Source organism: Ostrinia nubilalis, chromosome 26, assembly GCF_963855985.1.
Source record: "Ostrinia nubilalis chromosome 26, ilOstNubi1.1, whole genome shotgun sequence".
In the NCBI taxonomy this organism is placed as follows: Eukaryota; Metazoa; Arthropoda; class Insecta; order Lepidoptera; family Crambidae; genus Ostrinia; species Ostrinia nubilalis.
Genome location: NC_087113.1, coordinates 10447511 through 10470833, shown reverse-complemented (window position 1 = coordinate 10470833; position 23323 = coordinate 10447511). Strand labels below are relative to the sequence as shown.

General features: G+C 39.0%; 1 protein-coding gene across 1 annotated transcript in view; it reads right to left on the bottom strand.

Annotated features, from left to right (window-relative positions):
- LOC135084449 (SH3 and multiple ankyrin repeat domains protein 1-like) overlaps nucleotides 1–23323 on the bottom strand; it is an 88834-nt gene that overhangs the window by 45135 nt on the left and 20376 nt on the right. Inside the window, exons 2-3 of the mRNA XM_063979232.1 lie at nucleotides 2395–2488; nucleotides 1247–1390 (exon numbers count right to left, since the gene is read on the bottom strand). Of these exons, the coding sequence (XP_063835302.1) occupies nucleotides 1247–1390; nucleotides 2395–2485 (235 nt within the window). The 5' untranslated portion in view covers nucleotides 2486–2488. The remainder of the gene's footprint in view (nucleotides 1–1246; nucleotides 1391–2394; nucleotides 2489–23323) is intronic.

Sequence of the window (23323 nt, the reverse complement as noted above, 5' to 3'; positions counted from 1 at the left end):
TACAATGAGGGCTATCGTTTTAACGCTCACCAGTTAGCGCCACTGTAGAGTAAGGTCCTGTCACTTGCTAGTAGCGAAGACAGTGGCGCCAACTGGTGAGCGCTAAAGTGGTAGGAGGACTATCGCATTTGCACTAATCAAGATGGCGCCACTGTAGAGTAAGGTCCTGTCAATCGCCAGGGGAGCCAACTGTTAAGTATAAAAACGATAGCCCTCATTGGAATAAGGTTGTGTTGCCAACTTTTTGGCCACTTTGGGTGTCACCAACTATTTGATGCTAACTGTAAAATCTTAAATCGTTCGCAATATTGTAAATTCATTTAAAATAGGAAAAATACTACAGCAACTATTTAACCAAGCATCAAATAACATTTTTGATTCCGTTTATTAAATTAACTCTTTCATTTCAGTGTAACATGAGAATAAATCGGCTTTCACTCTCAATTACGATACGAGTGGCATTCATTTAAAAGTAAAACCTTTCTTTGTACACCAATCGAATTGGATTGATATTGTTTTTATCGATGGAACAGATCAACGGGCAGTAAGCGCTAAAAGTGACATGACTTAGGCTACAGAATCACAGGCTCTTACAGGGCAGATAAAATATGTACCATCCTAGATTGCATCCCACTTAACACCAGGTGCGATTGTGTTGTGGTCAAATACTTGCCTTGTTATGCATAAAAAAAAGGATGATGATTAAGGAATATCTCAAAATGCTATCACCATTTTGTATGGACACAGCTAGGTACAGCATTAAGTTTTCCGCGTTACTACATCAAGGATATATTATTGAGCAGATCATAGTCGTCATCATCATCATTTCATCCATGGAAGTGCTCCTGCTCGCCTCACCACTAGAGCACGAGCCTGTGCCATGCGCTTTGCTGACCTCGTATTACCTATCATACCTCGTATCATGTGCACGACCTGCTGGTGCGTGTGGTGGTGCACGGGCACTCCGTCGACGCGCAGGCACTCCGTCGACGCGCAGGATGCGGTCCCCGCGCCGTTCTCCACCTCGCCTCGCTAGTAAAGCACGAGGCTGTACTGTGCGTTGCGCTGACCTCGTATCACCTATCATCGTACCTCGTATCACCAATCATCGTACCTCGTATCACCAATCATCGTACCCTGTATCACCTATCATCGTACCTCGTATCACCAATCATCGTACCTTGTATCACCTACCATCGTACCTCGTAACTCCTATCATCGTACCTCGTATCACCTATCATCGTACCTCGTATCATGTGCACGACCTGCTGGTGCGTGTGGTGGTGCACGGGCACGCCATCGACGCGCAGGATGCGGTCTCCAGCACGAAGGCCCGAGCGCCAAGCTGCGCCGTGCTCCTTCACGCTCTGCACGTATACTGGGTTGTCGCCTGGAATCAGGGTCACTGGGTTAGACACGCGTTTGGTATGGACCTATGATGTGCAAGCGTACAGTTGGCGTGACTGCACGTAGCAACTCTTTAGTTATTGATGTGGTACATCGATAGCAGAACAATCAACACTCAAGGCTGTTCAGCGGCTGAGAAGATCATAAATATCCTTGGACATTTCACACTACGCTTCTAGTCCCAAACTAAGCAAAGCTTGTACTATGGGTACTAGATAACAGATATACATGCTTAAATAGTTTTTTTTTGTAAATACATACATAGTAACACGCAGACCCATCACGAAATTACCATAACCACTACACCAAACGGCCGACTAAAATTAACAAAGTACTTTATAAAGCAATATTATGAGGAAGATGTCCGCCACACTACACTGAGACCGAAGAATATCAGTCTTATTTTTCTAATTCATGGACCCAAAATGATTGACTTTATCACTTCGGTATAGCGCGAATCAATTTACAATCCTGAATAACATGTGGCACATAATGGAGTGTAAAGCAATAATCGAATATTCTTTGTGTCAGGGCATTAACAGAACTCGTGTGGTAGACCTGTGCCTGTGTGAAGTATGCTTTGCATTGAAGAAAGAAAAAAAGAAAGAAAGATACATTTATTACAATGGACATCACACAAATACAGGCAATTACATAGACAAGACAGTGGCACATAATGGAAGAAGAAAAAATAATAAAAACAAGAGTAAACTGAGCAGTGCCACCCATTCACCAACAAGATACCCACTGCAACGGGACCCCACTCAGCATATTGCAGAGCATCAAGTTCTTTTTTTTTTTTAATGTGACAGGAGGCAAACGAGCAGACGGATCACCTGATGGTAAGTGATTACCGTCGCCCATAGACACCCGCAGACCCAGGGGCGTTACAGGTGCGTTGCCGGCCTTTAAGGTAAAGATACGCTCTCCTCTTGAAAGCTTTCAGGTCGTTCTAATTAAGGTGTAATGAATGCATGCACATTTTACCTGACACTTTCATCCCGTATCCATGTTCGTCGCGCGCGATGGTGACGGTGAGCAGATCGTCGCCGCCCGGCGACCCCGCACCGCCCAGCATCACCTGAAAAATGAAAAACCTATATTCAAACTTCAAAGGTTGATCTGAAGGACTCGATGTTATCTAATTGAGATCTGAGAAATCTAAAGAAGTCTTTTTTGTCCTTCTTTGATGACTTGACTTACTTAAGGTCCTATGTCCCCTAGCGACCACACAGTCTACCTTCTTTGATGACAGATGACGTAAGCGTAATGAGAATCAGGTTGGCAATTGGCATTATCTAAAGTCATAACTATTTATTGATAAATAATACCTATTTTGCCAACTACACAGCGGCAGGCGGCAGCGGATTTGAATTTGATTTGACACTGGTTTATAGCACTGTTACCTATGTCTAATTCGGAGTGTTTAATTTTTGTTTTAAACTATCATGATCACTAAACATTAGAATAGTTATCTAACGGAATTGCTGCCATGTATTCTTTTTATTTACAAGCATCCGATATTTCGGCACTGTTGCAAGCGCCATGATCACGGAGTAACTGAAGATCTAGCGGGTACGGGTTAAATGTTATGGTCAGACATATCGGTCTACCCTCTTTCGCAGTCTTTTAATACAATCACCTCTCCGGTACTACTGTTTTCTGAAACTCACTATTTTCTCGCAACTGTTCTCGACATAAAATATCAGATATCGAAATATCGGATGCTCGTAAATAAAAAGGTACATGGTAGAAATCTCGTAAATAACTATTCTAATTTAATTTCTGTTCACAATATAGGCCCTGAGATTTATCCCCTTTTTTGAAAACAGTCACATTAAATGATAGGACTTGGTTTGTTTTTTGAGGAATGATTTCAATTCGTACGATGCGAAGTCACAGGCACAGTAGGAAGTAATGAACATATCAAACTTATAGCCGCTATATTTTGCATCACTCAAATCGGAAGACGTGTGTCATCTACCCATCTGGTAGTCATCGTCCAATAAATTGCGCGTCTGCCCACCTGGCGATGTAGGCGTGCTGTCTGGAGCATATTTATTTACGTAGAGGTTCCCTAAATACGGGGGTGACATAACAATTCATTCCAGAAGCTGCGTCACTTGGCAATTGGCAACAACCATGGCGAAAAGATTTTAAGCTTTCACGTTCCATTACAATTGACGCCGCGAGCCACCAGTCTGCTAAACGGCTATAGCAACACAACCGACACTTAAAGATTCATGTATGACATGGAAAACGTCACCGAATGTTGTCATGAAGTTTGATTTCAAAGATCGTTGCAGTGATAGTAGCTGATCAGATGATAACTGTTACGGACGATAAGGCTATGAAACAATCACTGCACTTCAGATTTATAATATCACGCTCGAGCGATATCATCAGGGCTAGTCAGTACCAACATCATTTCCGTATGTTCAGTCAATCTGTTGCTGTCACTTATTTCGGCATCCCGTTTTAAATGACAGGGAAGAGATCCGAAAATGTCAGGGAGAAGCCCGCCTGGTGTAACCGGCTCCTAACAGTATCAGATCAATATCAAAATACTCACTAGCACATAACAGAAGTTTTCAGACAATGACATCGGCAAATGGTGGCTTCTGGCTAACATGTCGTTATGCCTCTTTGTCGTCAAAAAAGCTTCAACTATTCCGAACTCCTCTGAACCGCCACAGGAGACTAGTAGGCGTTTTGACGTTCGATTCGCACACGGAATCTCAACGTGTCCATGACGTCCCGCGAATAAAACTATTATTGCTCATCATAATATGAACGACGGATTCCAGTCTGCACTGCGAGTCGGCGACGTCAACGCTAGAACAAGGACGCGAATATTATTTTTATTTTAACGACACCACAAAGTGATGTATCGTTCAGAAAACGAGAGCGCTTCCTCAATATGATATTATTTTCATGTTTCGTTAATGTTATTATCTTTAACGCAAGAAAAAATTCATTGAACATGATTTAATTAGAATTACATTGACAAGCATTTCAGCCAGATTGTATTCATGAGCATTTCCACTAGAGGCCAATAGAGATATAGCAGCTCGTAGTCTTACGGTATCACTATCATCATTATCAGATCAATTCCCCTCCTACAGGTTGATGATTTCTCTAAAACAGAGGCAAAATGGAAGATTCGGTCTCCCTACCCCTACACTCCCCAAGCTGACCCAGACGAGTTGAAGAATAAAAGTTGACCACTAAAAGTTAAGTACTATTATTAGTACCTAAAATGGAATATGTTAATAAACAGAACCCAGTGAGGTGTTACGAATGTTCATCAAACTAGTATATTCAATTCCAAAGTTTCTGGCATCGTTCTAAGTTATATGCGCTGAACACGAAACTCCATTCATGTAAGTTTGTTTCGTATATTATGAGTAAGGCGGCGGTGTTTTCCATATATGTAAAAACATATAAATAGGAAAGTTGTTTTTGTTTTTCTGCTTGTATTTATCGGGAGAACAAATAAGAATTGTTTGATCTTAAATACGCTTTCTAGTGATTTATTCAAACATGAAGACATATAGCTGTATTCAAATACTACAGTTGTGATAGCTGTACTTAGTGAAATCAATTTCACTTTTCTGTAAATACCAAGTAGATTGACACAGGTTTTTAAAATTACCTAACCAATGTTTTTAAAGAAATTACTAAATAAAATCCAGTTAACCCCTCATGGTAAGCTAAAATATGATTTGTGTTACTACGAGTGGGTTCAGTTCACTACAATAGTTCAGCAGCGGCGGGGTTCGAACCCCCATTCTAAATTTTAGTCTTATGTTTTTTTCAGGAGGAGCCTGACTCTCGTTACACAGGTTAACCTTATACGAGAGCGGCACATATCTTGTAATTGTAAAGTGTTTATTTAATAAAAGTATTTTCATTTTCATTTTCATTCCTCGGATCTCGATACCGACACCTTTGGGCAAATTGGGATATTGTCGCTTCTAATAAAGAATGTTTTAGTACCTATTTTCTACAAGCAATTAAATAGCAATACGACGACTACTCCCTTATTACAGCTATGTATACGGTGACCCTTAACGTGTATGGGGCTGTGGATATGAAATTCCGTTGCCGCAGTGCGAATGCGCTATTGATTGGTTGCGCAATCGAGTCCAGGGCGGGCCCATTCCCGGCTCGAGCCGCTTGCCGTTGTAAATTACCAACATTAATAACTAAAACACATAACGCATTAGAATTATATTGAAAAACTGGGAAAAGAGACATCTTTGTTTAGCTTGCCTGTGGTAAATTAGGGAGAGTAGTCACCCTGCTGTGCTGTGGACACTAATTAACCTGCTGATGATGTTGACGGTACAATATTAAGGCTTGGTATTTCTGCTAAAGTAGGTATTTCGCGCTGTCAAAATCTGCGCGCGCAATACTTCGCCGAAGACAGCGCGCCAAAGAGCTCTCGCGGCTACACAGTATAGAAATACGCAGTTTAGAAATACGCAGTTGGTTAGGTTAGGTTGACTTCCTTCCGTTCAAGCGTCACACTCACAGCACTTTCTAATACAAATCATATCCAAGTGATACAAATTAAAACAACTTTCAAAATTTTTGGGAATATATTTTAGCATCGAATAAATATAGAATATAATTGCCAAAGTAAACACGGTTCAAAGAGGCGTGGCGTCACCCGAACTTCCGGAAGTTCCGCGCCGGCTAAAAGAATTTCAAGATTACGTCACCCGACCTATCGGTAGATCCTCGGGAGCTTGAGCGATTGGAAAAACATTTTATGATCAGTTACTCGTAGTAGCGATTATTTAGAGCTTGGATAAAATAAATTATAGTTGTTGCAATTCACAAAGCTTTGCATGTGGTTAATTACATTAATCAGTACACGCATCAATTTTGTTTAGTCTTTTTGTTTATTAATAAATAAAAATATCATACTAAAATTGCATACATATTTGTTTGTATTGGTCTGGGTGTTTTCTTTCCATAATTTATGTATAACGTATGTACGGGGCTCTGTATCGAAAATCACTATGAGCAATAAGCATCACACACGGTTACCTGGAGTGCATTACCGCAGCAAAAAGCTTGCCATCTTAAATTAACGGTATAATATCGAGGTTTCGTCAGTACAGTTGCGAACAAAGGTGTTTGTGTAGTGTAGTTGAGTTGAGAGGTCAGATTATTGAAATAATAAAACGAACATTTTATTTTTTAAATACATTTTAAAAATAATTTACATTACAGATAACAATGAGAGGATGACATTGCAAGGTGGTGCCAGTCCAGTCTTAAATCCGTTGATATATGCTGCATCTGCCATGTTTTTAGCTAAAAGATTCTTCTACGAGGGGCGGCTGAAAAGTTTTGAGCCTAGGGTATTAAAAATGCCGATAGAAAAGTATAAAAAATATATTTTTCTATTTAATCTCCCTCTACTACAACGGACTTCTTACATTTGTGTAAAAGAGCTTTTAACCCACTGAAAAAAAATTCGCAATCTTTGCCTTCGAAATGAGCCTTTAACGCCGCCTTCATTTCTTTGTCACCCAAAAATCTTCGTCCCTGGAGGTCTTTTTTCCAATTTGAGAATTAGACAACATAGCTAGGGATTCGGACTAAACTAAGTGGTGGGTGATTAATTTCTTGAAATCCAGTTTTACCCGGGGCAAGCCATGCAACATGCGCGGTGTGCGCGGGCGAATTGTCTTGCAATAACAGATTTCCTTTCGCCAGTTTGCCTCTTAATATTTCAACAACCACTTGACGCACTCTTATCAACAGTACAGCATAATAATCCCCGTTTACTGTTGTTTTTTTAAGTAGGTAGTCAATGAATAAAATTTCTCCAAAATCCCAAAAATAGTGGCTATGAGCTTGGGTGTCGATCGCTCCACTTTGAATTTCCGCGGCGGCGTTTTCCCTTTTGAATCCATTGCATTGACTCTTATTTTGACTCTAGATCGTACTGCCGGATCTACTATTTATCAATAGTGACAATGTGAGAAAAAAAATTGTTAGGATTATTGTCAAAGATGTCCTAAAACTCCTGCGAAGTTGTGACTCGACGCTGGTTGTCGAGCGGCGTGAGCATTTCTGGCACCCATCGCGCGCACCCCTATTTCATGTACAAATGAGTACTAAAAATATCGCCGATACGTTCCTTGCTAATGCCTATGGCTTCAGCTATCTGTCACAGCTTAATTCACTGATCTCTAAAGCAAGATTCTTTAAATTTTCATTATTTTATTCGTTAATGGCGAAATCTGGCCGCCCTGACTTGCGGTCATCTTTTAGCGACTCCTTGCTATGCTTGAACTATCGGATTCAATCTTTCATGATGGCAAATGAAGGCCCAGACTCCCCATAAACTGTAGACATCTCTTCAAATGTTACCGTCAGCATTTTGTTCTTCTTTTTGATGAATTTTATGACAACTGTGTACTTCAACTTCGTACATTACGCGGATGACTGAGACATGATGATGTTTACGAATTAATTACTAAAAGCGTGATGACGCTAATGAAATGAAACTTTGTACATATACTAAGGAGGTTATTGGCAAATTAATGAAATTTAGCGCGAGTCAATAATAACACTTGAAGATACTTAGGCTCAAAACTTTTCAGCCGCCCCTCGTATCTTGCAGTTTAGACTTTTATTACAGACCTCAGACAGTATTTTTGGAAAACTTTTACGCATGGTGGAGGAAGGGACGCTCTAGAGACTCAAGTCTAGAAGGAGTCACATGAACTCCCAAGTTTTAAATCCGTTGACATCTGCTGCATCTGCCATCTTTTTGGCTAGAAGATTCTTCTATCTTACGGCTTAGACCTTTAGCTACAGACCTTAGACAGTATTTTTGTGAAAATTCTTACGCATGGTGGAGGAAGGGACGCTCTAGAGACTCAAGTCTACAAGGAGTCATATGAACTCCAGTTTTTAATCCGTTGACATCAGCTGCATCTGCCATCTTTTTGGCTAGAAGATTCTTCTATCTTACAGCTTAGACCTTTAGCTACAGACCTTAGACAGTATTTTTTATTATTTATTTGTGTCAGTGTGCTCTTCTAAAGAGTGTAAGACGATTGTATGTGGGTACTATTAAAATGTAATTTTAACTCATTGGTTTTGTCTCATATTTGAGGAATGTACTATGTATCATGAGTAGAGTCTTCGTTTAAAAGGATGCGAACGATTTAAATTTCAAAAGGTAGACAAAATTGATAATTTTTAATTATCAAAAATTTAAGCTTTCTCCAGTAACACTGATATTATTATACTGTGACTCATCAAAGTCATCATTGTCAAAAATATTGACAAATCGCGAACTGTCACGGCCAAAAAACTGACACGCGTCCGTCCTCCGTAAGCGCCACCGCGCGACTGATTGAGATTGTCCAAGCCGTCATGGACGATTTTTTCCACATTTTTTAACATAGTAACTAAATAAGACGCAATATAAAAATTTCATCCGTTAAAAGCCCTCAAGTTATTTCTGAACTTTAGTTTAGTAAAAGATTTAGAATCTCAAATCGCTTATTTTAAAAATAAAACCATAAATAGAAAACGAATAGAGGTAACTTTGGGAATTTATTCTATCGAGTCAACTTCATCAAATCGTGTTTCCATCCGTTAATAGCCCTAGAAAATATCCTCAACTATGCCCAATAAAAATCTTAGCCTTTAATTTTACTGTTCAGTACCTCAAAAATGAAAACTGAAAACCTCATTTTCGCCATTTTCTCTGCTACCCGGCCTTAATCACGGCCCCGTACCTCCGACCAACCGACGATCTGGTGAAGGTCGCGGGCAGAACCTGGATGCGGACAGCACAGGACCATTCCATAAGAATGCCTTGGGGGAGGCCTTTGTCCAGAAGTGGACGTTATTTGGATGAAACGAACGAACCTCCATTGTTTCGGATACGATTTAGGTACATGCTTTTTCGTATGAGAACTCGAATGCTTCAAAAATACTACTACCCCTATTTACCTACAGTCTGTATGTTTTCATTTAATATAATAAACAACATGTCCGCTTGTAACTCTATAAAACATCAAGGCACCAACTGTATTTAAAAATAACCACATAAATGACCCAGCATAAACAGTCTAGTCAAACAAAAAACACGTCCAAAAAGCGGACAATGGTGGGTGGCAATTCTGTTATATCGCTTGTAGACAGAAAAAAGACACAATATTATTAGTGTATCAGGTCTAAAGTTAGTATAAAAGACTACCTTTTCATTATTCTGAAAAACTAGACGTTTCAAACTAGTGTAGCGACTGGTAACAGAGTAGCTACCAAGTTCACTGGCAACTGGTAGACAAGCCGGCTCCCAGTAAGTAAATAAAGATTTAATCTCCACTCCAGCTGACAGCCGTTCAACTAAGTTGCACGTAGAGCTACGGTCGTCAAGCCGCTACAGAAAACCAGCGATCAAACTCTACATTGAAATGCTCACTGTCAGTTTTTAGGGCATCCCACATCTCCTTTTATTTGGCATAGAAAAAAATATACCTACTTCAAGTTGGTGTTACTTAAAAATTACTGCATAATTCACATAATACTCTTTTGGTATGGGGTCATTCCATCGTTTCGGGTGTTACGTTCGTACACACATATTCAACAATTTCATGTATTTTGAAATAGTATTTTAATAATGTTAGTGCCTTAATCTGTCCGTTTTTAGTTGTTTTATTTAAATAATAAAGTTTGTACAGCTTAGAATGTAGGATAACGAAAATATGAGTCGAAAAGTGTGCGTTTCGGGCGTTACGAGATTTTGCCTCTATGTTCTGACTATTGCTGCATTTACTCGAGATTTAGCGAATTTTCTTAAGGAATCATACCTAAAACTTACAGGACTTCTAAAGTATGAAATTTACAAACCATGTAACATACAATCACTGTTAAATAAAACGTTTTACTATTTTTTTATAAATTTTTTCTTTGTTTCGGGTGTTACAATGGTTTTGTTTCGGGTGTTACGAGTACGAAAATTCAACGCGTTTTATCGATAAAATCGGTGTTTTATTAGTATCTAGGTACTACAAAATAAAAAGTACAACAAATAAACACAATTAGAGCGAATTCTGGTTTGAAATTACGAAGCAGCTTTTTTTTAAAAATATACAAAGTTCAAGTTTAATTTTTCCTCAAAATATAGCTTTTTCTATTGTTTTTGGCTTGAAATAGCATTACTTTAATTTCTAATTACGATATTTATTGGAAATGTCAAACATCGACCATTTTTAGGAAAACCTTAATTTTAGTGTTAAGTCGACATTTCAAAAAAGTCTTAAATTGAGAAATATGACTCCTTTTCCGATTCCAGCGCTAGTGGGAGGTCAAAGGACCCTCACAGTAATACTTTTTCACTTCTCCAAGCAATATGCACACAATATAGACACATAAATAAAAATGTAATACCCGAAACGTTTCGGGTGTTACAGTTTTTAATCATGAAAGAAACATACTAAATTAGTATCATGCTCAGATATTAGTTAGTATTTGAAATCATTACTACCATGACCTTACTTTTACCAAATATTGTTAACCTAATCCATGTGTAAGGTACAATAATAAAACAAATACCTGTTTTTCTGTTTCGGGTGTTACATCGCCGAAGTAACAAGAAAACACACTTAAAACTTGATGATTATCAATTTTTTTGGGACTATGACGTTATCTACCAATACTATGATAAATACCCTCGAATCATATAGTGGCAAAACGTTTCACAGATTGATAGTTTTTTTTTAATCGTATTACTAATAATTAGAGAGAAAATGATCATTCAGGCAGTTGACTTAAGTATAGACTTTGAAGACTAATAACTTAAAAATTACTTGTTTCTCTCAGATTTTTTTTGGTGCACATTATAATTTGGAATGTATACTTTCAAAATTCATCAGATTTAATGCGAAAAGAACATATTTAGTTTTTCACCCTCGGTAACATTTGTCATGGAATGACCCTATGGTAAAAAGAGTCTTTTTCATGTACGACTCCTAAAAAATCGCCCTAAGGTGCGCTGGCCCCCAGCAAGTTAAGAAAAATATTTTATCTTCATGTTCAAGTGGCTTTACATTGAGCTACGATGGTCAAGGTGTTTAAGTAAATGAAAGCCAGCTATTGAAAAACAATAACGAAGTGCTATCTTCATTGTTATTACGTCTCTTTTTATTCAGTGTGGAAAGAGAAAGAGAGAGCCTTTCTGCTTCTAATAAAGCGACTGCTACCAGAATCGCCCCCAACGGCAACGTCCGATGGCAGACTACCCGACGCCGGCTCCCGGTAAATAAATAAAGATGGTATCTCCCGCAGACGGCCGTTCAACTAACACGGACTGTTATTGTACTGTTATAGTAGGAACCAGACAGTTTTGGGGAGTTTTCGCTGTGAGAACTTAGACCGTATAGAAGGCATAATAGAGGTGTTAAAAATATGTATGATGCGCATCAATAAAAATTAGATTCAAGTCTAACATGTTAGTTGAAATGTACATAAATCAAGGAAAATTTTCATGACATAGCCTTATGTAGAGTTTTACGATTTAAATATAAGTTTTTCTATGAAAAAAATCTGTTGCAAGTGTTTTCTTTAGCTCGATAAATAATCTAAAGAAAGAAAAAATACTACAAAAGAAGTAAAGAAGCGATACAATTTCGAGACTTTTCAATACAGATAATAATTTTACAGGAAATTCTTAGTCTCTACATTACGGTTTAGGGCATCAATTAAAATGCCACAATATATACGAGAAAATTACTTGCATGTTGCCAAGTCCACATTCTCAGCATTTAGACCAAACTAGAACCATTAGGTGCAGCAATGCTACTCTATAAAACGTTTTATCGCCAAAACCGGTGCAGTTACATTAACGTACAGTTCGCAGTATATCAGACTACAATTTTGATGGAAAATCGCACTTAATACCACTAAATAAGATGCTTTAATTTAGCTAGATGTGCTATCGTCTGTAATTAAGTCTGGAGGCTGAGCAAGACACGTTCAGAGAACAGTTTACAGGCTAAGTGAAAAATACGTCATGACGTCGAGCAAGGTCGTCGTGTGGCGCCCTTGGCGTTGCTATTGTCCGTAGCTGTGGTTAAATTACTTGTAACTGAGTAAAGCCACAACAGAAACAGATTCTATATGTTTGTTGCGAAGTAGCCCTTATTTCAAGTGCGTAAGATGCTAAGATGTATGACTTGATGTGACGTCATATGTTACGTCGAAGTACACCAGGATTGAAAGTAGGTAAACACTATTTTAGCTATTCTTAGACCAAAACCAATTCGAGATAGGTCAGTAAGTGTTCTTTTACTTCCAACTAAGGCACTCTAGCCTGGACTGAAGTATATGTAGACCCAATTACCCTACCATTGAGATAAAATTGTTGGTTGAAAATCAGGAAACTCTCCCTGTAAAAATTGAACCATTCAACATACGGGAATATGCTCCCAACTCCTCATATTACACGCAACAATACCGCTTTTGATATGTCCATTAACAAACCCCTCCAAACTCACAATAGACGTATAAATTGGTCAATTCAAAATACTACGAAAGGTCCGTTAACTGCCCGAACTATTCCGTCCTATTTGGGGATTCCCCTTTTAGATACGGTTTGTTTGGAGTTTTAATGACTTGCAAGAAACGAATGTGCATTAGAGCATTAAAAAAAAGTATTATATTATTCCTCTATTCCTCAAGTCCTACGTCGTAAATAGAAGCGACACCTTTGGCATCCTAAATAGAGATGAAATAAGAGTTGTAACGTAAAATTTTCACATACAAAATTGTGAAAAATCTACACTAAAATACATCGTTCAGACTTTTGAACCCCCACAATTACATAATGGCACGAAGTCACTCCAAAAATGACATGACATCTCACATGTTTGAACCAAATAAATTATTTTACTCTCTTTCTTTCTATAATGTAGAGTGATTGTGATACTCGTACCAAATTATTTCCTAAATAGGGTCAACAAACGATCAGTACAAAATACAACGGCCCCAAGACAATCGGGATCGGCCGTAACGGCGAAACCATCAATTATGACAAAACGTGCATACTCCATTTCGTACACAAAACCAAATTTCTTTGTGTCGAAAGTAGGGCCGGCATTATTCCATTATAAGTGAACATAATCTCTACTTTCATCTGTGTACCTACATGTTAAGTCGTTAATACAACAACACGGTTATGTCAGTAGGCTCTTTCATAGGTAGAACGGGCATATCTTTAACAATAGATAAATAATAAGAAAGAAAAGTTTTAGCACTTATCAAACACAAGTAGTGAAGAGAAAGAAGGCACAGCGCCAAACACTGGTGATGATCAAATTATTGATGATGATATCATGTAGATTGTAGACATAAAGATAAAATGAAAATCAGTATTTATTTACGGAATAGCCTTCAGGATAACATTTCGATAATAATCTTCATGAGTCAACATGAGAGATAAAAACATCTTGCAAACATAAGTGACTACCATTGAGATCAAAATATCTTCTATTTATGATTGTACAATCGAAAACACATGAAATTATCGTATGTACCACCTATTACAACTAAGATGCCGCAGTCACCGTTTTTCGTATAACATACCACCTTTTACAACATAACAGTCGCAGACTCGCAGTCACCGTTTTTCCTTTTTCATTCATTTCAATTGCAAATCAAAAAGCTACTACTTACTCTACGTACCTACACTTTGTACCACCCATACTGTCCTATTTGAATCATTGTGTCGTATAGCGCACTCGTATCGTGCCAGTTCGAGCGATGTTTTTACTATCACAGGAATTTTATTATCAGCTGAACTAAATGTTGGTTTATTAACTTATGGCTTTAACATTGATAATGATTTCCAAGTGTCACATAAGAAATATTAATTTATGTTTTAGTATTGAATAATAAAGAAGTGTTTCACAATATCTGGTGGACTACACCAGTAGTGATGAGAACAGTGTTCGGCACTTGCCAAATTTAAAGCTCTAAAGCTGGTAGAAATTTATTTTTATACTTTATGTTTACAGGTTTCTGCCCGGTATTTCATTTGTCACAGAAAGTATTTTTCACAAGTTCTGCGATCAAAAACACGGTCGTAAAAATGTAAATACAGGTAGGCAGGTAGGTATATGATCACATCTCGGCTACTAGGTTTGTTGCGTTTGTATAAAAAATGTCGCACGCCAATCTCTATTCGTCCAAAGTTCAGTAAAATATTTACATTTACCTGAGGCCAAGCAAATTGTTTAAGAAAACATAAGTTTTTTAATACTTATCGCAGTATCGTTAACATTGCGACTAATTTGGGGTCACTACAGACTACAGACTAGGTGGACCGACGATCTGGTGAAGGTCGCGGGAAGGACCTGGATGCAGGCAGCACAGGACCGGTCGTTGTGGATATCCTTGGGGGAGGCCTTTGTCCAGTGGACGTCATTTGGCTGAAACGACTACCGACTATCAATTTTCTATTGGCACTATGTTTCGCAAAACAAATTCTGGAGTCGTACGCAACGCAGACGGAAAGATTAACTGGCGGCCGTTTTCTTTCGTCGTGGTGTGCATTTATAATTGTTCAGTATCGAAACCGCATTACTTTGGATGCAACAACATGAGGCAATCGGAGTAATTGGGTGGGAAAATATTTTAGTTCAACAAAAACTAATGGGTAAAGATGGATGGATTTGTATTGTGTCGCTTTGAAACACAGTGATGATTGTGAAGAGTAATGAGAGACAAATAAAAATTATATCGTACTTTGAGCAAAAGACCGTATCACAACAGACAGATGTGGACTCTGATAAGACTACTACCAAAAATTTCGAACTCCTATGTTCTTCTGATTAATTTCGTTGCGGGTCCAATGACAGTTTAACTTTCCCCCGGGACAAACTTGACCTTCATTGGTTGGGTTTTTATGGCGGTCAAGCTGTAGATGGCTACACAGGAGTTGCAGTGGTGGGAACGAGAGGTGGGAATAGTCCTGTTGTCCCGTACCAAATAGCACCGAGTCTGTGTTTTTGGACCTGGCAACTCTAGTATAATTTGCGATGCATCGCGTTAATTTTGGCGTACAGAGACTTAATTTACTCACTTGTCGCAATCGCTACAAAGTCAACGATATCCGCCACCGTTAGAACAATCATAAGAGACAGTTGGCCACATTGGCCACATTTCGCGGCGATGACATCACCCACCTGAGTCGGTCAGCTGAGATACCGTTATATAATTTTAATTGTACAATTTGATTTATTTACGGTGCTTCACATTTATTTGCTTTCTGGAAACTTGGGTTGGGTCACCATTTAATTTTGCTTGCGCGAACAAATTCTATTTCTAGATTTGAGCAATAATAATGTAAGATGGAAAGAGTCAGTTTTGAAAAAGAGCAATTCCTTAATTTTGTACACACGATGACACGACAACACATCAGGTTATCCATTTTTATCGCAAACTCGCCCCTATTACAACTGCATAAAAACCCACAGTGGTTACGTTGACGTGCCGTCGTCTGTACAACGAATTTTCTATTAATTGATTTATAATGAAGTATAATATAAACAGAATAAACTCTACAAAATGTAGAGCAGATTACATAGTAAAAGAAAAAGGATCACAAAAACATTTCTATTCTGTACGAGAAATGGCACTCTCTCTTAAAAATAATCATCATCCAACTTTTAAACCTTTAAAAGTAACTAGCCATTAATAAGCAGAACTTAAGCAATAGCAGCCAGACAAAACATAAACAATCAGGTGTCGATAAAAATTATTAGGTACATTATTTTTAATTGTCTGCTGATATTATGACCAACTTCATTAGCTATTCCAACCACGCGTGTTTCGCGACCTTGACCTTTATCCATCAATCCATCATCCAAAACTAAGGAAGGATGATGCATACTCCGAAATAATCGGAGCGAAACTCGACTAACACTAAATCAGCTAGGCGTCCTGCTGCCCTCGTTACGAATGTCAAACAAACGAATACACAGGATGTTTTTAGACAAAATACCCTAATTACACGAGTCCTTTTTGCAACATCATAACAGTTATTACAACTATTCTATGTACTACAATTTGTGTGATGTCGCGGATGACGTAGTGTGGGCAGGCCCCCACTAGATGCACCGACAGTCTGGTGAAGATCGCGGGAAGAACCTGGATGCCGGCAGCGCAGATCCGGTGTTTATGGAAATCCTTGGGGGAGGCCTTTGTCCAGCAGGGAAACGAACGAATATCGTAGATATGGTTCAAAAATTCATCTCCAACTCTGTGGTAATATTGTTTATCATGTAAGCGCTTTAGTGAACAGTGAGTCAGTTCCTGCTGCGTTTATAAACCATTATTATAGTGATATCATCACGTCGTGTCTCTTTATGACCCAGACTGTCTAAAAAGCATGTCAAAACTTATGCACCGAAATTATTTATTGAATCTCTTGAGTACAGGAAGATTGGGATTGGATTGGAAGCAGCTGGATGCCGGCAGCTCAGAACCGATCGTTGTGGAAATCCTTGAGGAAGGCGTTTGTCTAGCAGTGGACAGAATTTTACTAGATGAGTTCAAGGCCCTAGTCTAGCGTAGTGGGCCATCAAAAATTAAAGCGTAAGTAAGACGCATTAGTGGACGCAGTGAATCAACCAGCTATCTCCTGTCAGCTGACGCTGATGGCTCGCTGAGCCGTGTGTCAATTAGTCAGTGATAGCAAACACCTAAGGCCCGCATCGCACGGGCATACAAGTCAAACGACTGTAACAAGCTACAAACAAATTCTTATCATTTCAATACACGTGACTGCTTGAACAATCCAGACATCTCCGGAAGATAAACATAGCACAGCAAATTCTGTCATATGGTCAATTTTCTTCTCGAGTTGGTCATCCGGTTGCTCTAGCGCAGTTACGCCACCCTGCTCTGCCACTGTTTTGCTTTTTTAAAGGACGTCAAGGTCTACAGAGATAGAATAAAGAAAAGTAATTATGGTTACACTGTAAAGGCAGTAAAATAGTAAAATAATTCCAGAGCGGTTTCAAGCATCTGCTTTGACTACTGCTCGAACCACCTATGTAGAGTTCTTCAAAAATACTAAAATACTGGCGTATACGGCCGCCTTAATATCGATCACGTGTTAATTAAGCCACTAACTGCGGATAAAACTACTGAATTAATAAAAAGTTATTATGTAAATTTTTTGAGTAAAACACTATCCTTCAGACTGGTCTGAAAGACTTTTTAACAAAGTATTTTACATAATTTCCAGATTACGACTTCATAATCTTGTATCTTATAGCTGAACTAAGATTTAGGTTGATCTTTCACTCTAAATGACATGGCGCCATTGCACTACTTCAGTCTAATTCAATCTTGCTAAAATTAAACGCCTCTCCTCGATTCGGCAGTTAACTGTGATATAAATCACCAGATGCCACTATAAATCTTTATTTTTTCTAATTACAATCGGAAAGAAACCAGAGGGATAGAACGAGTGGAGTGAGACTGATTGGAAAGGCACGGCTGAACGGGCAAATTGACGCTCCCCCGGCTGTCAGTCAGTATAGACAGTAGCGGCGTAAGGGGGGGGCGGTGGGGGCGGTCCGCCCCGGGTGCCAAGCATCAGGGGGTGACACAAGTCGCGCAGATTAGTACTCACTGACGCACTTTATGTCATGATACGGGAGGAAGAGGTGCGATTGTCTTTCAATCTTCGAATCGGTAGGTAACCCCCAAAATCCTGGGGGTACCAAGGGGTGCCTTAGCACTTATGACGGGATGATCGCCCCGGGTGCCAACCCATGCTACGCCGCCACTGAGTATAGATAATTGATTGGAAACCGCGGATCCAAGCGCACTAAACCACTTTTATCCCTACTTACATAATATACTTTCGCACTGTGAATATTTCTTTATTGACCAACTTAATACCTTATCTCAGGGCTTCTCACAAGGCACTATCCCCAGGACATAGAAAAAAAGATGAGTGTCCATTTCCAAAACGCGGAAATGGCCACTCTAAAGCTACTAGTTTAAAAAAAGTATAAGAGAAAGTAGAGGAAGTTTCTGAATCTTAATTTATATTTACAGACATTATTTATGCACGAAAAATACATTTTTTTATATTATAATACACTATTATAAAAGTAAGTCATATAGGTACCTACTAAAGGAAATGTTTAAAAAAGTTGATATAGTGCCGAATTGGTTCTTCGAAATTGCTTACGCATAGGCACATCCCTGATCCCCATGTTAAGGAAAATTCAAAGATAATGAACACCATCATACTCTCGTATACTCTCATAAAGGCTAGAGCATTGATTCACCCAATTAGCATAAGACAAAAAGCAACCCGTGTGAGGGCCGGCCCGCGTGTGAGTCACGTGAAATGCGCTTCTAAAACTGGAACATTATAACATCACGTTCCCACGGTTCCTGCGCAGGGCTGCGGATGCCATAGGAAGTCAGGACTCGTGAAAAGGCAAAGCAGACATGTCAACGATCGGAAATATTGGAGACAAGACTTCACAATTGTGTCAACATTAGACAAGAATCTCAGGATCTAGGAACTGATCAAGTCTATTACTTGAATAAGCTACTTCAAAATCGCGAGGATGCTGAAATGCTCATTAGTGTAATAAAAGGATTCACATAGGATCAACCGAGATCTTATTAGATATCTTATAGCATATCTATACATTGGGGGAGGCCTATGTTCAGCAGTGGACGTCCTATCGCTGAAATGATGATGATGATGATGATGATCTGTAATACACACAGGCGACAGGACTGAAAGGTTAACAAGTGACAGTTGTCAAACTGTGCGTTTAGAGATCACGACACTTGTCATTTGCTCTCTGCGAGATTCGAACCTGCAACCTTAGCAGATGTTATCAATATGCGTACCATCAGGGCAGGACGTCATATGCCGCCAGAATGGCTGTATATATGGGACCAAATCGAACAATGGTGAGACGCCGACAGACTGTTGGACGCCATTGACTCACATAGTCTGATACCAAGGTTGTTCAAACTCGACAGACATATTTGGGTCTTCTTGACTCTTCCAGAGACAACAATAATTCAGTCTGTAAAATATTTAGGACGCACGAAAATACGTACGGTCATTAAAACTTTCTTGATGTTCTATTCTGTCTATTAATTACATTGTAGCAGGCAGCCTATTTAAGTTTAACATTGTAGGCAAACTCTACAACCCTATCAAAAACTCGCCACGCGACCGAAGCCCTATACTTATCCATGATAAAATTAATACAATGACTAATCCTCCCAGCTCTCCACGCCATCAGTCCTAGCCAATAACCTCTTATAAGGAAACGTTCCCCACTTTGTAGCAGTTAACGGCCAACGAACAATCATTTATTTTTGACATCGACATGCAAATCATCAGCTACACTGACCACTCGAGAAATACTAATGGACGTTGAATACCAAGTATCCTTAATTTATTGCACTTGGAAAGTCTTAATTGGCTCAATTTAAATGTCAATTAGGGAGCCGGCTGTTTATCTGTGGCGTTTTGCCATTCAATTAACAACCGGCGCAACAAAGCGGCGTTGTATAAAAACAAATCATTATCACGATAACCCGGTAAACCCGCTCGACCCGGCTAGAGCAAAACAGACGTCCGCGCGCGATGACTCATTGGCCCGAAATGACATCGGACGCGCGGTTTTTTTTATTTCTCTTTCCGTCGCATTCTTTGGCGACAAGGCCAGTGCCGTAGTTTGACGTAACGCCGAATAAAAGGATGGATATTTGTAACCTTACTGAGGTTATCCAATTGCTGCGTTTAGAGGTCGAAGAGTTACAGCGCCTCGACTTGTGACTTGAAACTGCACGCTCGAGTTGCGTTTTGCATGTCTGCTCAAACGTATTTGATCTTTAACACGCTGTTGCAATGTAACTAGGACCTATTGCAACAGTGTTCGAGCAGGTTTCGCTTCTGTTTTTGTGAAAGTAAATAAAAATAGTTGCGATTGAGGGCACGTAGGTTTTGCCAGGCGGAAATGTTGAGCTCTGGATTATTTTGTTGCCGCGATTAGTGCCGAGTCCGACTGCCGAGCGCGTGACGATTGCTTGTGACGTTTTTTATTTTCATTTAGACATTACTCGTTATTCTCAAAATAATCATGTCACATCATTTAACATTCAAGTATAATTTCACCCTGTTTTACATTACAATTCCGGTCTGGAGTGACGACTCGTGAATTCCTTTGTCCGATATTTCCCGTAATTCTGGCGTAGAGGTATCAGACATAAGACTCTATAAACTTGAGTTGTTTTTAATAAAAATAAACACTAAAAATTTTACAACGTTGGCAAAATAAAAGTATTATAACAGCCTGGCAACAAGATGGGCCATAAAATCTTCCATAGAAGGTTATTTCAACGCATAATTAGTTGGTCCATTTAGTTTTTTCAATGGTTTGCCAAATTTAGCAATCAGGCGATTTTATCTCACAGCAAGGAACGCACATCATAGTTTTAGAAAATACAAGGCAGACTTCATGGTTGATCTTTGTTTGAGTATTTTGAACATCAGAACAAGGCTTACTTTAATTATATTATCCACGAAGTTCTTGAAATCAACGTAGGAGTATGAAATTCTAGCTACGACTCTACAAAACTATTCACTTTTCACACTTATGTCAGCAATGTCAGCATCCCAAGAAGCACCAAAACATTAATAAAGGATAGATAAACTCAATGACGATGGGTCCACACCCACGGTGGCCAAGGAGTTAGAGCGTGTCCAAACAAATGTTTCGCCAACCCAGGACAAATTGTCCTGGCGCGCAGAACGAGGACAGCCGACCTCAAATAAATGGGAAATGGCTAGGACAAAGAAGAAGAAGAACTCAATGACGATGGACTGTCTTTATAATTTCCCTTAGGAACCTATGGAATTAAGTTCAAGGTTACAATCCATACAGAAGAAGATGCAAAACCCTGAGCAGTAAGCTCCATTGAAGTATCAGTGCAAAAAACCGAACTAATCCCAATATAGAACCAGCTTAAAAGAATGAGACATGGCTAGGACAAAGAAAAAGAAGAACTCAATGACAATGTGATGTCTGATTTCCCTATTCGAACAGAGGTTTGAGTTGTGACCTCATCTATAAAAACCGAAGTAGCTGCAAAACCATGAGCATAGAATTCCATCGAAGTATCAGTGCAAAAAACCGAACTAACCCCAATATAAGATGCTAATTGAACCAGCCCAAAAGAATGCCAACATGAGCTATAAAAACGCGGCATCTACACCGTTATCACGCGTGAGTCAGTGTTACAAGCCGTTATGTCACCCCATCGGCCGGTTATGACAACCGACACCTTACCGCTATGGGCATAAGTCGGAGCAGACCGCAGATTCAGCGCGGTTTCTTATCAGGACGGGACGCGGGCAGTTCGGGTAAAACGGATAGTTTGCTAGTGTGCGTGCGATTCGTTTCAGTTACATGAATGGCGAACGTCTTTGTTTTACATTTCGATTTGATGACCATGAATAATATCATTAAAATCAATAAAATTGGTGATGAATGATTACAAACAGTCCCGCAGCAATGAGTAACAAGTAATTCCCGTGTTAATTAGTTTCTGATATTGTGACATTTGCATACAAAAGGTAGATTTTTTTACTTAATTAAAAAATAGTAGCGTATTTCTAGCTAATTGATTTTGAATCGACTTATTTCTGTAGTGACACATCATTAGTACAACCAATCTATCACAAATAAGTGTTACTAGGTGTCGAAAATAATTGGGAATTCCCAATAGTCAACGATACAAGCTAATCAAAAGAATAAATTAGAGATAATTTATATCTATACCGTGCAATACGTTGACCATGAAAGTTTAAACCAATTTAACTAAACTAGAACGCATAATTATTAATGCGGACTGCATTCCGTGGAATTTTACGTGCAAAATGGCCTGTTTGTTTACATAAATTCAGATATCAGATATTTGCGCGCTGGATGTGGGTTACGCCCGGCCTTTCAATTAGTTATTAGAGGGTCGCGGCGTTAGGTATTGTTATCAATTATGACTATCGCGGTCAATGTATCATTGCGTCTCAAATAGACATTATGGCTGGGAGTATTCGGTATTGTGTCTGGAGATACATTTCGGCCTTATCATGTAGAAACTTCCTAATATAACGTATAAGCTTGAAACCAGTGCCGTGGCCTTCGTCACCGTGAGCCACGGCATATGCTGAATGGGGTCCCGTTGCATTGGGCATCTTGTTGGCACTGCTCAGTTTACTCTTTTTTTAATTTTATTTTTTCTTCCATCATTATGTGCCACTGTCATGTCTATGTAATTGCCTGTATTTGTGTGATGTCCATTGTAATAAATGTCTTCTTTCTTTCTTTCAAACCCGTATTCTTGGCCAAGCAAGCCACATCGCTTCTTATCGGACACTTTTTAAGATACAAATTGACTTCAATGACTTCCGAAATCTCTGCTGTCCGAAACAAGCTTGCTGGACAAGTATACTTTCTTATCTTATCGGTGCATTTTTGATGATTTTGATAAAAAAAAACGTAAGTAATTAATATTGACTTACGATTTCGCAGAATTTTCTTTATCAAAATCATTATCTACGTAATTCATAGTAATAAGGGAATCCCTAGTACATAATTAATACTTACAAGCATTTGAGAGGCATAACAAGAGCTTTGACACAAACAGCAAACATTTGGCTTATTTGAGACTAGCTTTAAAGTCCACGGCTTCGCCCGCGTGAAATTAAATTTGTTATTCTGATGTTTAATGTTTATAGACAATAATACTGTTAATTTTCCTCAAAATCCGTTCAGTAGTATATTGCGTGAAATAGAAACAAACATGTAACATCCAGACATCC